The 16,517-nt window shown below is 34.7% G+C and overlaps 2 protein-coding genes across 4 annotated transcripts; one reads left to right on the plus strand and one right to left on the minus strand.

Moving 5' to 3' along the window:
• LOC110868059 (sorting nexin 1) lies at positions 1-4,591 on the minus strand. Of its 2 annotated transcripts, none has more exons than XM_022117149.2 (11): positions 4,431-4,591; positions 4,217-4,354; positions 3,815-3,950; positions 2,979-3,112; positions 2,309-2,383; positions 2,065-2,224; positions 1,024-1,157; positions 866-934; positions 684-763; positions 533-593; positions 1-407 (listed from the first exon to the last, which is right to left on the minus strand). In XM_022117149.2, the coding sequence occupies exons 1-11, from the start codon at positions 4,440-4,442 to the stop codon at positions 198-200; spliced, it is 1,209 nt and encodes a 402-aa protein (XP_021972841.1). In that variant the 5' UTR covers positions 4,443-4,591; the 3' UTR covers positions 1-197. The 2 variants fall into 2 exon arrangements, with proteins under 2 accessions (XP_021972841.1, XP_021972848.1); XM_022117156.2 differs by having other exon boundaries at positions 4,217-4,351; positions 4,431-4,585.
• Positions 4,592-9,329: 4,738 nt separating this feature from the next.
• LOC110868045 lies at positions 9,330-11,710 on the plus strand. 2 transcript variants are annotated; one of them, XM_022117132.2, is made up of 4 exons: positions 9,330-9,463; positions 9,565-9,708; positions 10,779-10,853; positions 11,408-11,710. In XM_022117132.2, the coding sequence occupies exons 2-4, from the start codon at positions 9,568-9,570 to the stop codon at positions 11,567-11,569; spliced, it is 378 nt and encodes a 125-aa protein (XP_021972824.1). In that variant the 5' UTR covers positions 9,330-9,463; positions 9,565-9,567; the 3' UTR covers positions 11,570-11,710. The 2 variants fall into 2 exon arrangements, with proteins under 2 accessions (XP_021972824.1, XP_021972832.1); XM_022117140.2 differs by lacking the exon at positions 9,330-9,463 and having other exon boundaries at positions 9,477-9,708.
• The last annotated feature ends 4,807 nt before the right edge of the window (positions 11,711-16,517 follow it).

The following is a 16,517-nucleotide window of genomic DNA, read 5'->3' on the forward strand; positions in this document are numbered from 1 at the left end:
TAAACTCAAATGTTTATTCTGGTATGTATATAGAACATAAACAATATAAATTCAAAAAAAATGTGGCGGAAAATAAAGAAATAAAATGTTCCTTATGTTTGTTAGGCAGAAATACACGACTTACAACTTCAAACGGGTTGTGTATTAAGATACAAACAAACGAAAACATAACGAGTACTCTGGAGAAATGAAACATGTTATGAGACAGAGAGAGACTCAAGTTTTGGAAGAAGACTTCGCCAAGCATCAGCAATAGCATTGGCTAAACGGGCTTGGCCCTTTGCAAATTCATGAAAAGCCCGACCCATGTCTTGTGTCTTTTGCTCTTGAAAACGCACAATCTCTTCACTCATTAACCGTACAATCGTCTCAAATCTCCTGGTTGCTTCCAGACTATTTCCTTTTAGCTGCATTCCGTTTATAATGAAAATTCTATACTTTGGGAGTACTTGTTCTAGAGTTTATACTCATATATATACTCTTTATATTATTAAAAAAATGCAGCATAGAAATAAATAAATAGCAGACTTACCTCCTCATATTCACGTTCTGCATCGTACAACTTCTCAGATCGAATTAGCCTCATTTTGTTGCTGAAACATATACGTAAAACAAATATGTACCATCACTACAAAAATAATAACAATCTAAATTTCTAAAATATAAATTAATGGAAGTCGTACAGATCAATTTCCTTTAGCTTTATGGTTTCAGCCAATTCACACTGCTGCTTAAACGCATTTGCCCTCTCTGCTATCGTACCCTGTGTCACATATCACAAGCAAGAAAATGATTTAACAATTAAAATAAAAGTATGTGGTCAATGTATTTGGTCAAAGACAGGATTCGGAACCCAAACACTTGCCTTGATTGATTGCACAGAACGCACATAGTCTTTCAAAGGTTCTTCAAAATTCATTAAGAGATGTTGGGCCTTAACAATAGAGCACATAAAGAATTTAAAATTCTATTTTATTATTTCAAAACTGATGTAAACTTTTAAAATAATAAATAGAAACTGACTTCTCGTTGCAGTTTGATAGATAGCATCTCTGATTTTGCTCCAACTTCAGAAAACGCAGTCCCAAGAGCATCTCCTTCACATGCACCGAGAAGCTTAATTGCCTTACCGAAATCTGCTAGCGATTGCCCCAATTCTGTAGCAATAACAACACAAATTCTGATTACAAAATATATAGTATTTTATTAATAATCTATTAAAAAAATCAGGATGTTTAGACATAGGGCTGCAAACGAACCAAACGTTCAATGAACAGTTCATGAACCGTTCAACGAGAAGTTTGTTTGTGTTCATACGTTTAATTAATGAACGAACACGAACAAGAAATTTCGTTCGTTTAGTTAAATGAACGAACATGAATAGAGACCGCGTTTGTTCAATTATATTCGTGAATGTTCGGTAAGGTGTTCGTTTATGTTCGTTTGGGTTCGATAGTTTATTAGTGCTTTTAATTTTTAAATTTTATATAAATACTTCAATTCTAACAAATATAATATTTAATAAGTATCAATGTATTATATATTTTGTTCAACATTCGGTAATGTGTTCGTTTATGTTCGTTCGTGTTCGATAGTTTATTAGTGCTTTTAATTTTTAAATTTTCAATAAATACTTCAATTCTAACAAATAAAATATTTAATAAGTATCAGTGTATTTTATATTTTGTTCATGAACGCTTGTTTGTGTTCGTTTGTTTTCATGTGTGTTCATGAACATTAGTTTGTGTCCGTTTGTCTTGATGAACGTCTGTTACCTAAAATTAATAAACAGACACAAACGAACATGAACACGTTCATTTCCTTGACGATCGAACACGGACAAAAAAATCTCGTTCACTAAGTGTTTCATGAACAGTTCGTGAACATATATATTTCTTAACAAACGTACACGAACAAAGTCTTGTTCGTGATCGTTCAGTTCGTTTGCAGCCCTACTTACACGGTTAAAGGAATACACTCAGGTCAACTTTCTACCCATTTGACCAGTTTCCTTTTGATCTATACTTTTTTTATTCTACCCCTTTCACAGACGAAAAAGGATACCTCTATGTCGCTTTACTAGACGATACGCGTGTTTTTGGGCTTCGGCTAGGTGATCTTCAAGCTCGAATATATAGTTTTTAAATTTCTCGTATTCTGGATTTGATTCTTCCACTGGTTTTTCTTTCCCAAGAACTACATCGGTAACTTTAGATTGAACACCCTGTCACATTTATAACATGATACTGAAACATTAAATATCAAGTAAAAAACTTTCAGTTGTTATCAATTCAATATTATGTTTTACCCAGAAAATCTGCATTAAATCAGATGGTTTCTTCTTGAAGATTCCAGTATCTTGCGACCTTGCTCTTTCCATTGTCTGTAAAAGCAGCCAAACACGTAGCATAAAATAAATTATTTTAACTACTGAAAATATCAACATGTTTTGCAAAGAACTGCATTGAAAGACACTAAAGGGCTGTTTGTTTACCTCTTAATGAGGCTCTTAATGGTTCAGACCTCTTACTGGTTCAACACTTAATGGTTCAGACTGTTTGTTTCACGAGCAGATGTCTGAATGGTTCAGACATTTGCCTCTGAATGGTTAAGCATTATACAGAGTCTGAATGGTTAAGACCTCTAATCTGAATTGGTCAGACATTTGCCTCTGAACGGTTAAGCATTATACAGGCTCTTAATGGTTCAGACCTCTTACTGGTTCAGCACGTAACCATTCAGATGTTGCCAAACAGCCCCTAACTAAACTATACTACTATACATAAAAAGGAAAACAAATATCATGCACGAGAACAGAAAAGGTTGAATTAAACGATTTTGTAGTGTAGTTATGGTCCTATGGAGCAGATAAAGACTTTTAAAAATGTTAACTGCGTATAAAGGTAACTAAGGTTACCGTCTTATGCATTGAACCCTTTTTTAACTAAGCGGTCAAAAGTCAAAACCGTAGCTTTTACCTGTTCATCAGCCTCCAAAAAGGTTCTGAGGTCCTCACTTTGTTGGAGTTCATGATGTAACGCAATCCTATTGACAAATGTATCCAATGCTTGACGTCTCATTTCAATGAACTCAGCACTGAATCTAAATTTCTCTGCGTTAATGATGTCATAATCAGTCATAAAAAAAAGCAATATGTATAAAGTAGAAAATTAAATAAATTCGATCTTATTTCTATTAACCACAATCATCATTACATTTCCTTTTCTATAAGTATTGTTTATGCTTAAATGCCTATTTGCCCATTAGCATTGTTACAAATTGATTTTTATAGATTTGGGTCCACAAGATTCTTCAATTTATCTACACTGAAGGGAACTTCTTATATTTGACAACATTATATACCCCCATGCATACATATCTGTACAAAGTTACATACATACAGAGTTACACACACGCGTATGCAATAACACACCCCAAGAAAATCAATATAGATATGTATTTAATTTTGCTTTCATAGGAACTTTTTTACGCAGAGCTGTATAAATCCCAAATTCCCAATAATCACTACACCGCGAATGGATAAGAGCTCCAAGTAAACTAGTACCGGAGCATTGGAGGTTTGGAGCAATAAGAACGATGATTCGAGTAAAACATATAAGCATAGAGTGATGAATGTAAGAATACAATTATACATCAACATCAACCAAAGATGCTTATATAACTACACGATCGGAAAAATTAGAACAAAGTACTAACTGCATAATTTCCAAAAGGATAGACTATAAAGCATAAATCACTAAACAAATGTAACGTCAATGAATTATTGATCAAGTAAGTAGGTAAAATATCTTACCTACAGTGCTCTTCTCGGGGAGCGGAGGAATGAAGACACCTTTATACTTGTCAAAGAGACGATCACGCAACCAAACAAAATCAGTATAACGTCGAATGACAATCTTTTCGGAGCCCTGATATTCTGGTAAATTTGTCTGCAAAATAAGCATTTGGCTGTTGTTACAAGAGTAATATGATATTTTGAGATTCCTAACAAGTAACTACTTACTAGTGCTGAATTCATTCAACAAACACTAGGGCTTATAAAGTGGAAGAGAAACCCTAACTACAAATAATGAGTGCAATAATCCATGATTAAACTTCACCTCTGAATTAAATTCTAAATTAGGTTAACTAATCCAATGATTACATAAACAGCATCTTAAATAATAATCGATGAATAGAGGAATAGTGAAAGTACCTTAGTGATGACTTTATAGGAGATATAAGCTTGAACACCGTTGCCCATTTTAGCAGGATCAGTGACGGATACCGATAGAAAGGGAGGTTGTGAAGAAGGGGATCTAGGGCTCTGTAAACCCCCAGGACTTCTTTGCTGCTGCATGTTTGTCAGATTGTAGTCAAATTCACATCAATTGATTACATATTATTCATCAATATGAGATTGCTATTACCGTTGTGATCATGATTTTGATAGCGATCAGATGTCAGATGCCTGAAATTGATGATATGTTACCGTCCAGAGTGAAGAATACGCTTTGATACGGAAGAGTGCTATCTATCTTGCTTGGATGATCGATAAACATTTGATCTCTCACGTTTTTAGTGTATATATCCATGAAATTTACTACTTGAAATAAACTAGTAAATAAACCTGCGCGTTGTAGCGGAAATTCGCATTAATCGATTTAGTTTATTATGACTCTGGTACTCGTGATAGTAACCGAAAAAGAAAACATAAAAACTAAAGCACCGAAAAGATAATGGCATTTATTTTACATAGATCGAAAGCTATAATATTGGTACTTGTATGATAGCAGCACTCGTATAGATTAATATTGGTACTTGTATGATACACAGTTGCGTTTGAAATTTTTCTCGACTTGTGATGTAAATTTTATTTGAGAAAGAGTTGTATTTAAAATAACGATATGATGATGAACTGAGTCGGTATAGTAATATTTACAATAGTTGTATTACACAAAGTTTTGTGTGATGTAACTCAAAAAATAAAGTCGTCTTTTACATTGATCAAAAATCATAAAAATGAATAGCAATACAGGTTCCGATAACACCGATACTGGTGCCGATGTTGTTGGTCATAACTGGCTCAGTTCTTCACCATATCATTATTTTTCGAATACAACTCTATTTTAAATAAGATTAATATCGAAATGTAGAGAAAAAACAATTTGACGCAACTATGTATTTAGTGACAACGGCAAATTAGTTTTTTAAGAAATTAATGAACGAAAGTTATTGAAGGAAAATTAAATAGGTAAAAAGACTTAATATATTAAAACGTATACTATATATGGTAAAGGGATAAAGTATGAATATTAGAAATTGGATGGGTTAGTTTGTAAAACATGTAAAATGGAGTAGAGACTAAAAATGTCAATTGCCAAAGTGGAGGATAACTCACAAATGGACGGGGCAACCGGGGGGGGGGGGGGGGTTGAAAATCCCATCAACATTGCTTTTTAAGATTCTATAGAACTAGAGGGATTCCAATCGGCGTGGATTTAATTGTTGTCACTTGGATTCGTTGATTATAAAAACGAGGGTGTCTCAGGTAAGTAATAATCATAGTTGAGTAAATTGAGTTACATGTATGATTTATGTAGTTTAATCATTATTTTTGGAGGTCTTGATAAGGCCAAAAATGAGGCTCAACAATAGAGTATTATTGCTATTGTTGAAGAGTAATTCAATGTTCCTTTTCGTTAAACGAATAGTAAACTTCTGTTTTGCTTTTTGTGGTTTGGCCGTTTTAACGGTTTTGCCCCAATCATTTAAAAACGGTCATTTTCCTTCAATAGTTTACTATGTTTTCTCATTTTGCTCCTCGCCTCTGACTCCATCCAAATTAATTCTTAACTAAAAGGGTATTTTGGTAACTTTAAGTATAAAACTAAGGGTATTAAAATAAAGATATATTTATTTATATATATAAAATAAAACTAAGATATGTTAAAATAAAGGTAATCTCATGGGTAAAAAATGAAAATGAAATCTTTTGTGTTAAAAATAGATATTGAAAAAGCATATGACTCGATAAACTGAGTAATCCCATCAACATTGCTTTTTAAGATTCTATAGAACTAGAGGTATTCCAATCGGCGTGGATTCAATTGTTGTCACTTGGATTCGTTGATTATAAAAACGAGGGTGTCTCAGGTAAGTAATAATCATAGTTGAGTAAATTGAGTTACATGTATGATTTATGTAGTTTAATCATTATTTTTGGAGGTCTTGATAAGGCCAAAAATGAGGCTCAACAATAGAGTATTATTGCTATTGTTGAAGAGTAATTCAATGTTCCTTTTCGTTAAACGAAGAGTAAACTTCTGTTTTGCTTTTTGTGGTTTGGCCGTTTCAACGGTTTTGCCCCAATCATTTAAAAACGGTCATTTTCCTTCAATAGTTTACTATGTTTTCTCATTTTGTTCCTCGCCTCTGACTCCATCCAAATTAATTCTTAACTAAAAGGGTATTTTGGTAACTTTAAGTATAAAACTAAGGGTATTAAAATAAAACTAAGATATGTTAAAATAAAGGTAATCTCATGGGTAAAAAATGAAAATGAAATCTTTTGTGTTAAAAATAGATATTGAAAAAGCATATGACTCGATAAACTGTGTTTTTATTGATCGGGTTTTGTTGCAAATGGGTTTTCCGGCCCTATGGAGAATGTGGGTGAGGGTATATTAACATCATTTAGGGCGTCGGTTTTAATCAATGGGTCCCCCACATCAGAGTTCCAATGTTATAGGAGGGTGCGTCAAGGTGACCCGTTGTCACCAGTCATTTTTATAATAGCATTGGAAGCATTAATTGGGTTTACGAGTAAAGCACTCTCTTATGGGAAAATAAAAGGAATTTCATTACCAAAATGAAGGGCCGGTTATAACACATATGATGTACGCAGATGATGGGGTGTTTATGGGGGATTGGGATGAGAACGGGATTCTAAATATTATAAGATTAATGAGATGTTTTAATTACATTTCGAAGCTGAAAATAAGTTATGAAAAGTCTAATTTATTTGGAATTGGGGTGGGTGAAAATACGGTTTCTCAAATGGCAACACAAATAAATTGTAAAGTGGGGAAGTTCCCATGCAAGTTGGTGTACTTGTGGGAGCAAACATGAATCAAATCCGGTTCTGGAAGTGTGTAATTGATGTTTTTAAAACTAGACTATCATTTTGGAAATCAAAATGCTTTCGGTGGGAGGGAGGGTAACATTATTGAAAGCAACCTTGGACAGTCTTCCGATATATTTTTTCTCTTTGTTCAAGGCTCCGCAAGGGGTATTGGATAAATTGGAATCATTAAGAAGAATATTTTTTTGGGGAGGTAATGATGAAAAATAAAAAATGGCTTGGGTATGTTGGGAAAGGGTTATTGGTCCTCTTAAAAAAAAGGGGGTCTAGGTTTGGGAGCGCTTAAAGACATGAACACAGGTTTGTTATTAAAATGGTGGTGGAGATACAAACATGAGAAGGATACGCTATGGGGTAGAACTATAACGACAATTCATTCGCACATGCACTCAACGTCATACATTCCAGTCAAAGAAGGGATAAAGAGATATCTGGAACATGGAACAATATAGTGAAGGTGGGAAAGGAACTTGAAAAATGTAACATAAGGGGTACTCAATTGATGAAGGGCATAGCTGGGAATGGAAGAGAGATATGCTTTTGGTTGGACTGGTGGATTGGAGATGGGCCATTAAAGGATAGTTTCTCGAAACTATTTGAATTGGAAAAAACATAAAAGAGTCAACGTGGGGGAAAGGAAAATAGAATGGGAATGGAGGCAAGAACCGACATCGGCAGAACTGCGTAACCAAATTCAGCGGCCAGAAGCTTTAATACAACCAATCGATCTCGATAAATAAAACGATAATGGGTGTGGGCGTTGGCGTTGGCGGGTGACGGGGTCTTTTCAGTTGTATAGGTTAGAAGGGAGTTAATCAAATTTGCGGTCCCATACTATCCTCTAGAGTGGGTAGAATGGGTTCCAAAGAAAGTTAATATATTTGGGTGGCGAGGCATACAAGATCGTTTAGCAACAATGGCAGGATTAAAAAGAAGAGGAATGATACCAAGTTCGTCACTCTGTAAAATTTGCGGAGAAAAAGAAGAGGATGCCGATCATCTATTCACAGGATGTTATGTTGTGTCAGTTTTATGGCATAAAGTAAGTACATGGTGTAAAATTCAATAGATTTTCGCATTCACAATGAAGGAATTACTGGAATTTCACAAAGAGGCGATGATTGAAGAACCGAAAAGGAAGTTCATACAAACAATAATCTTGGCAACATGTTGGGGCATTTGGAAAACGAAAAATGAAAGTATTTTTGGCAGAAAAAGGGTTAATATTGATGCAATATTTGGGGAAATGCAAGCGGTAACATTCACATGGATCAAAGGTAGAGCAAAGACAAGCTTGGAATGGAATAATTGGCTGTGTTTTGAGGTGTAGAACAGTAACATCGGTATGTAGTTTTTGTTTCCTTCAGGTTTCTGTTTTTTAACTTTAATATGGTGATTTGATAGAGGTGGTTGGCTTAGGGGCTGTTTGTTGACTTCTTAATGGGGCTCTTAATGGTTCAGACATCTTACTGGTTCAACATTTAATGGTTAAGACTGTTTATTTCATGAGCAAATGTCTGAATGGTTAAAGGTTCTAATCTGAATTTGTTAGATATTTGCCTCTGAACGGTTAAGCATTAATACTGACTCTTAGTGGTTCAGACATATTACTAGTTCAGCACTTAACCATTAACAGATGCCAAACGGCCCCTTAGAGCATTCACATCCATTACATCATTTTTTTCACCCTAAATTACACTAAAATACACTACATTTTCTCTCCCCTTTTCAATTAAATAATATATTTTTATACCTTTATCATTATCTTTTCTCTCTCCTTCACTCACAACCACTTTCAAAATATATTAAAAAATTATAGGGGGTGAACAGTGTCTTTTCAAATATACAGATGAACAGTAACATTTTCTCTCTCCTTCACTCACAACCACTTTTTATACTCTTCATATTATAAAAACCCTACTCACACAATTTAGTGGAATGGATGTGAATGCTCTTAGTAACTTAGTAACCATATGAAGGTGTAAATAGTACAAATTTCTATTTGGTGATGAATAAAGTCTGTTTCCTGTTAAAAAAAGGCTCATTCTATACGCACTCCCCTCTTCCTGATTACACCCCCTTTTGTGAGAGGAAAACTGTCGGTCCCACGCAGGCCCCACCTGTAAGTATGTAAGAGGAGGGGGGTGAAAAAAGTAAATAGGGGGTGTAGAAAGTAGCACCCTAAAAAAAAAGAACTTGGATAGTCTAAGCATTTCATTTGGTACCTAATAAAAAAATTACAAAAAACATATAGAAATCTCCGTTAAAAAATCTGATCAATTTTGTGGTCGTCGTCATTTCTACGCCGACAGTGCTCAGGTATGTTGATCGACGGACATATTTCCCTTTTCTCATAGTGCTACAAAAGGGGCAGAAAGAATCATCGGTTAAATTTTTTACTCTTTGGAATCACGACGCAGGTGATGGCCGGAAACGAAAGCCAAGAATTCGTTTACAGAATCAGTACCGCCGACGAGTGGTCGGAACTGCAAACTACTAATTCTACATTTGGTCAACAACTTGATAAGGATTCCGGTTTTATCCACCTCAGCAACCTCAATCAGGTTCCGTTTTTTATCTTTCTATTTCAACTTTCATTCTTGTATTGAAATTAGATTATTACTTTCGAGTTTTACTTCTAATTGTTGTCATTTAACTACTTGATGTTTGGATTTCTGTTTTATAAACTTATTATATTCTAACATTTAGAAAAAAAGATTCATCATCTCATTATCTATTTGATACAAGTTAAAGTTATAAGCTTTGAATAATATATTTCATACCAGATGCATGATTATCAAAAGGAAATTGGTTTTGAGCATCATCAGAATTGTATCTGTTTATTAGAAATTCAGGGCACACAAGTGAGTATTATTAAGACTAATTTTCGCCAAAGGGCCTTTTCCATAGCTGTATCTAGTGTGTAAAATGGTGCCCATCCGCAAGAGGTTGAGGGTTCGAGTCGCCCGGTTGACTATTGTGTAGAAAAAAGAGTAGATTAGATTGTTGTCCACATAGTTATTAAAGGCACTAGGCGCACCCAAGGCGCACAGGCCTCGCCTGGGGCCTAGGCGCAAAGCGCAAAAAAAGCGAGAGCCTGAGAAAAATAAAGCGCATAATGAAAAAAAATTTAAAAATATATTATGTAATAGAAAAAGAATACTATTCTTCAAATAAAATAAACAAAGTCTATTATGTAAGACTTTCTATCATCTAATTAGTACCAAAATATTAGTGTATTAAAGTAGTTTTCCTTAAATAAAAGTAGAAATCTGGCTAGAATCTTGTTAGAATTTAGAGAATTTGGCCAGAAGCACTCCGGAATCTAGGAATCTCGCCGGAATGTGCGCTTGAAGCATTACCTGGAGAATTAAAGCGCAATTTCCTCGACTGAAAGCGCAACTGCCTCGCCTCGCCTGAAAAATGGGCCTAGGCGCAAGAGGCGATGGCTTTTAACAACTATGGTTGTCCAAAAACATTATGACCATTTTATTGATCTTGGTTATTTAATATTTACATAATCACTTTCAAGAGTAATGAATGGTTAATGGGTTGAGTTCAAAGGCTAACTATGAAAATGTTTCTTTTTTTTTTTATTCTTTTTTTTGGTAATTTGTAACCTCTTTTATTGTAGGTGAAGTCGACCTTAGAAAGATTTTACTTGAATACTACAGACGAGCTTTTCCTGCTCCAGATTGATTGTAAAAAGGTATTATATTATGGCTAATTATTCTCGATGATTTCACTATGTGATGTTTTGGATTTAGGGATGGCTATGGGACGTGTTTTGGTAATCTTTGTGCCATACCCGATTATAGAACTGAATTCCATACCCGTATGTACTCATTAACACTGGGTTTGGGAGTTTCTCAACGGGTATCGGGGATCCCCTTTTATGAACATATGTGGTTGAAAATTACCCGTTGGGAGTCTCATTACCCGAAAGGTCGAAATCTGATCCTAAACTCGCCAAAAAACCAGCTTGAAATAAATATCAAATACTCCAAAAACAATTCTCAGTTTCAGTTTAAATTTTTTATGTTTCTAATAACTTGAAAATACTACTTACGATATCTTTTTAAGATTATATAATATATTGATATATTCGGTTTCAATGCGAGTAAACGGGAACGGGGCCTGTTCTAGGTAATTTGGTGGGTAATGGGTATCACCTAATACTTTATTTGTCCCAGACCTGCAGACCTTTTTATAACTAATCCCATACGTTTTTTGGACTGGTTTGGATTTTATGTGTTTTCGCAGCTTGGAGATGGACTGATTTATGAAGATGTGGATGGTACAAATGTTTTCCCTCATTTCTATGGCCCATCTAAAAGCTTTGTTCCTCTCACCCTTGACATGGTTGTGAAAGCAGAAAAAATAATTTCATCAAAAGGTCAATTTACTTGTAGCATGTTGAATTAGGAAGCTTGTTATATGTAGTAATTCATGCTTCTCTCTCCTTCGGCATACGCATATTCTACTGGTTTTAAATAATTTGATGTTTGAGTCGGTCTGTTTTTGTGTTTGATCGTGTTATCGAGTTTGAAATTGTTTTGGGTGATCAAGTCTATGTATGATGTTTGATTTGAACATAAAACCGATAAGATATTGAGTAAAAAATCGCATCTGTAACGGGCATGTACATGCCAACAACGCCACCTCAGCTTGAATACATCTATGCACCCTTAGGGAGCGTTTGGTTCGCGAAATCATTTGGAATTGGAATTGGAATTGGAATTGGAATTGGAATTTGTATAGGAATTAGAATTTGAAGGAATTGGAATTTAAACATTCCAATTGGAATTGGAAATTGTTGAAATTGGAATCTCAATTCCATTTTTGTTGTGTTTGGTTGTCAAATGAATTGTATCCGTCACCCCGGCACCCACAACCACCAGTTCGCGTCGCTGTTTGATTCGAAACGGTACGGGTCGAAACGGTTCGTATCGAAACGGTTCACGTCGAAACGGTTCACGTCGAAACGGTTCGATTCGAAACGGTACGGGTCGAAACGGTATGGGTCGAAACGGTTCACGTCGAAACGGTTCGATTCGAATCGGTACGGGTCGACAGGGGCGGGCCTGAGGGTGGGCGGGGAGGACCACCGGCCAGGGCCCGTGATTCCGAGGGGCACATTTTTTCTATAACACATATAAAAAATACTAAGTGCATCCATAAATAAAAATAAAAAGAAACTATAACTAATAGTGAGGAACTGGCCTAGTGGTTAATGGTTTGGTTGTAAGTTAGTTTGCACGCTAAAAATCGAAGATTTCTTTGGTTCGATTCCCAACAAATCTGTTTTTTTTTTTTCTTCTGGCAATGAGTTAAACTTACTTACTAGTACTACTTTTTATTTTAAAAGCTTGCATAAACAAGCATCCTCAGTTTGTTTATTTCCTTTTAACAACTGATAATGATAATAATACTTTATTAATTTATGACTTTATTTAATTTGATGTTCAGTATGTATGCATTGTTTGATTTTAGGCTTTAATATGAATTGTAGATTATTTGGCCGTTAATTTGTCAGAAACTTTGTTAGAAATTGAGGGTTTTGCATTTTTGCTAATCGTCATGTTAATTTAAGAGTGAATAAATTTACTAATAGTCGTGTTACTTAACACTTGTTAAGACTGAAGGGGCATATATTTTCGAGCTCGGACAGGGCACCTGAATTCTCCGGGCCGGCCCTGCGGGTCGAAACGGTACGGGTCGAAACGGTTCGCGTCGAAACATTACAGGTCGAAACGGTTCGGATCGAAACGGTACGGGTTGAAACGGTGCGGGTCGAAACGGTCGAAGATTCCAATGAATTTACTTTAATTCCTTCACATATAGGAAGGATTTTGAATTCCTTTAGTTAAAGGAATTTGAATGAATTCATGTCTAATTCCAATTTCAATTCCATTGTTAACGAAACACATGAAGATTGGAATTGGGATTCTAATTCCGTCAAATTATATGAACCATACATCTTAAGAGATGGAATTCAAATTCCAATTCCCTTGAATTCCATTGAATTCCTGCAAACCAAACGCCCCCTTAGTGAAATTCAGTGCAAACGTAGGAGGGTTTGATTTAATGAGACGTCCGAGATTTGCTCAAATTAAAGGTAAGATATTGTTTACGAAGTACACATGAAAAATACTCTATTGTTATACTGTAAGTTATATATGATTCATGGGGGCATAAGACGTTCTAATTGAATGTTTGGAAGGGTTATGCTGGTATATAGTGATGTCTTGCTATAATGTTTATGTTCTCTTTTCATGTATGACTGTTATGCATCATATGAAACAATTTAGACAACAATATACTTTAAACCAGGGCTGGCCCAGAGAATCCTTGAAAATTTTTGGGCCTGAGGGTGTAGAAAAAGACGGGCCCTTTTGGGCCAATGTTATATGGGTTTGAACTTGAATTGGGTTTAGTTTTAAACTAATGAGCCAATTTTCAATGGACCATGAAACAATTTAGCCGACAATATACTTTAAACTTATAAGTCACGTATGCGTTAAGAATCTTAATAAATATCAAAGAGAGATGCATGAAATTAAAGAAATATTGAATACCACTGAGGTTGGTGATCTAGTGGTACGCCAGTCTTTCAAAAAACTTGAGGATTTGATGACCCAAGGATCACCCTCACATAGTTTTACAATGATGCAAAGATAACAATGGAACACACAGAAGGATAAAAATAAAATAAAATTAAATAAATAAACCATGTGGTATGAAGGATATACCAAGACAAATACAAAAATACATTGAGGTAAAAAATAAAGATGATTTGATAAATACAGGTAACTAAAGATGAATGCCATAAGGTTAAAAGTAACGATGTTAATATTGCTTAAATCGACATGCACAGACTTATGTTTTACACGCTTGGTTATGTCTTGTTCACATGAATATTAAGTTACAAACTTATGAAAGAAATGGTGGTAGATTTGAATACCAACTAGTATTAAGTATCCTCGCGTTGCGAAGGGGGCGTAAAACCATGCCAAATAACATCAATGCCACATCACCGTCAACATTCACCAACACTAAAATTGCGCCATATTAATGCGAAGAAATTAGACCAAAGTGTAAAACATAGAAAATAATAAATAAATCCTTCTAGGACCCGCACGTTACAACGAACTTGTGAAACAGGAAAAATAGATGACATAAAAACGTTTAACCACACACACATATTGGTTTTTTTTATTCTCTCTCTTTACATACTTAAAGAAATATATTAAAAAGAATTTGATTAGTGTAAAATTATTTCGTTATACAAATGTATTAAGAAAATGATTCATAATTTCTTGAAATTAGATTAAATTAAATAGATGTAAGATCCGCTAGGGCCTTACATATTACGGCGCAATGAATCTAATTTATACTTCTCTACCGATCCGCTCGTTGCGTTTTAAAACCACAAACCTAAGGATTAACTACTACACCTTTGTATCAAGTTAGATATCTAAACGTTTCCAAATGTCTTGTGGAAGAAAATTCAAATACGTGATGTTGATTGGTCCCATCTATTAGTTGAAGGGAATGGAAATCCTTGTCAATTATTTAAATAAATTGTTGCCGTTCAAATTAAAAATTATTATTTAAATAAATCATCATATCAATCAACATTTTAAATTTAAAAAGCACTTTAGATGAGAACATCAGGTGATCTCTTTTCTTTCCAATGTTTTATTTCAATCTTTAGATGTCAAAACACTTACTACTACCTTTCACAGTTTCATTATTTGAATTGAATCTGATTTATTTTTCTCTCACTATGGGTGTTCAAAATTATCCGTATCTGAAAATCCGATCTGAAATATCCGATATCCGAATCCAAAATATCTGAAAATACGGATATCCGAATTCGGATAGTGATTTTAAAAATTTTCGAATATAATATCCGAAAATTTAATTTTTATTTTTTTATATCCGAAGTATCCGAAAATATCCGATAACTTATATTCGGATATCTGAAATTTACAAAATATCCGGTTCTAAATATCAAAAAATAATAAAAAAATAAATATTAAATAAAAAATTGGATATTTGGATATCCGATTCACTATATGATCGGATATCTGAAATTTCGGATACGAATTCGGATAATGAAATCTGGTATCTGAAAATTTCGAATATCCGGTTTTGAACACCCCTATCTCTCACATCTGTTATTTTGCATTTAATATCCCATATTACATGCCTTTATTTCTACGGACTTGAACCCCAAAATCAAATTTCAATTTATAAAATCTCAAGTCCTTTCCAGGTTATCTTCTACCAAGCGACGCACACATTCTAATGTAATTTCATCTGCATTTCAATTTTGTTGTATGTCACACATTTACTCTTTTTCTATCACTAAACGTTCCGTCCTTTTAGCCTTCACGCCTTCTTCATTAACCCAATCCTCTTCCTCACATGTTCAATCTCAAGATTTTAGGCTCAGACTCAAATTTTATGGCTGCAAATCTGGTTGCTTGATTTCAAGCATCATAGTTGCCACGCCAAGAATAAATCATAATCATCATCGCCCAATCTTAAGTCGATATAGCCACGATGTGGGTACAACCCAGTAACGAAAACAAAACAACAAAGGTTAACAAAAACGCTCATCAAAGGCTTAGAAAACCATCATAGCCAGTTAACCTCGTTATATCATACCACCAAAAACACCATAAAAACATCATCATAGTTCAAAACATCGACAACCCTTGTAAAAACCAACAACCATAGCCGGTGTGGTCGCATGTAATTATGGCTACAGCCGTCGCCATAGACGATACATAAACCGCTGGCAACAACAAAACCCTAAACCTCACCATCGGAAAAAAAACCCCGATTCCATCACGGGAAACGCTCAGGTGACATCAACCACCATCATGGCCCGAAACAACAACCAACAATGCTGACTCGAACGTCAGATTAGCGAGAGACATGTAGATATTTTAGAGAAACTGGTAAGAGTGAGAAACTATGGTTTCAAATGTGAAGATAAAATTATTAAAAGGCCTAACAGAAACATGAGTCACAGTTAAAGACACCTGACATGCACAAACATGAGTCACAATTAAAGACAGTTAGCCCAAAACAATAACCCACACCAGCCAGTTGTTTTGTAAAAAAAAAACCACTGTCAAAGAATATATGTCAGAGTACAACTTCTAATGCACCGTAATGTTAAAAATTAATAGTATATAATACAATATAAATTTTATTAAATAATGGTTTTTTATTATAAGATTTCTTATTAGCTTTATAATTAGAACCCTTTATCCTACTCAACTTCCAACCCCTCTTACCATCAATATTGTGTGCTTTGCCTCCGATGGGTTGTTCATCCAGGAGCTCACGGGTTTGT

This window comes from Helianthus annuus, chromosome 1, assembly GCF_002127325.2.
Source record: "Helianthus annuus cultivar XRQ/B chromosome 1, HanXRQr2.0-SUNRISE, whole genome shotgun sequence".
NCBI classification, from domain to species: domain Eukaryota; kingdom Viridiplantae; phylum Streptophyta; class Magnoliopsida; order Asterales; family Asteraceae; genus Helianthus; species Helianthus annuus.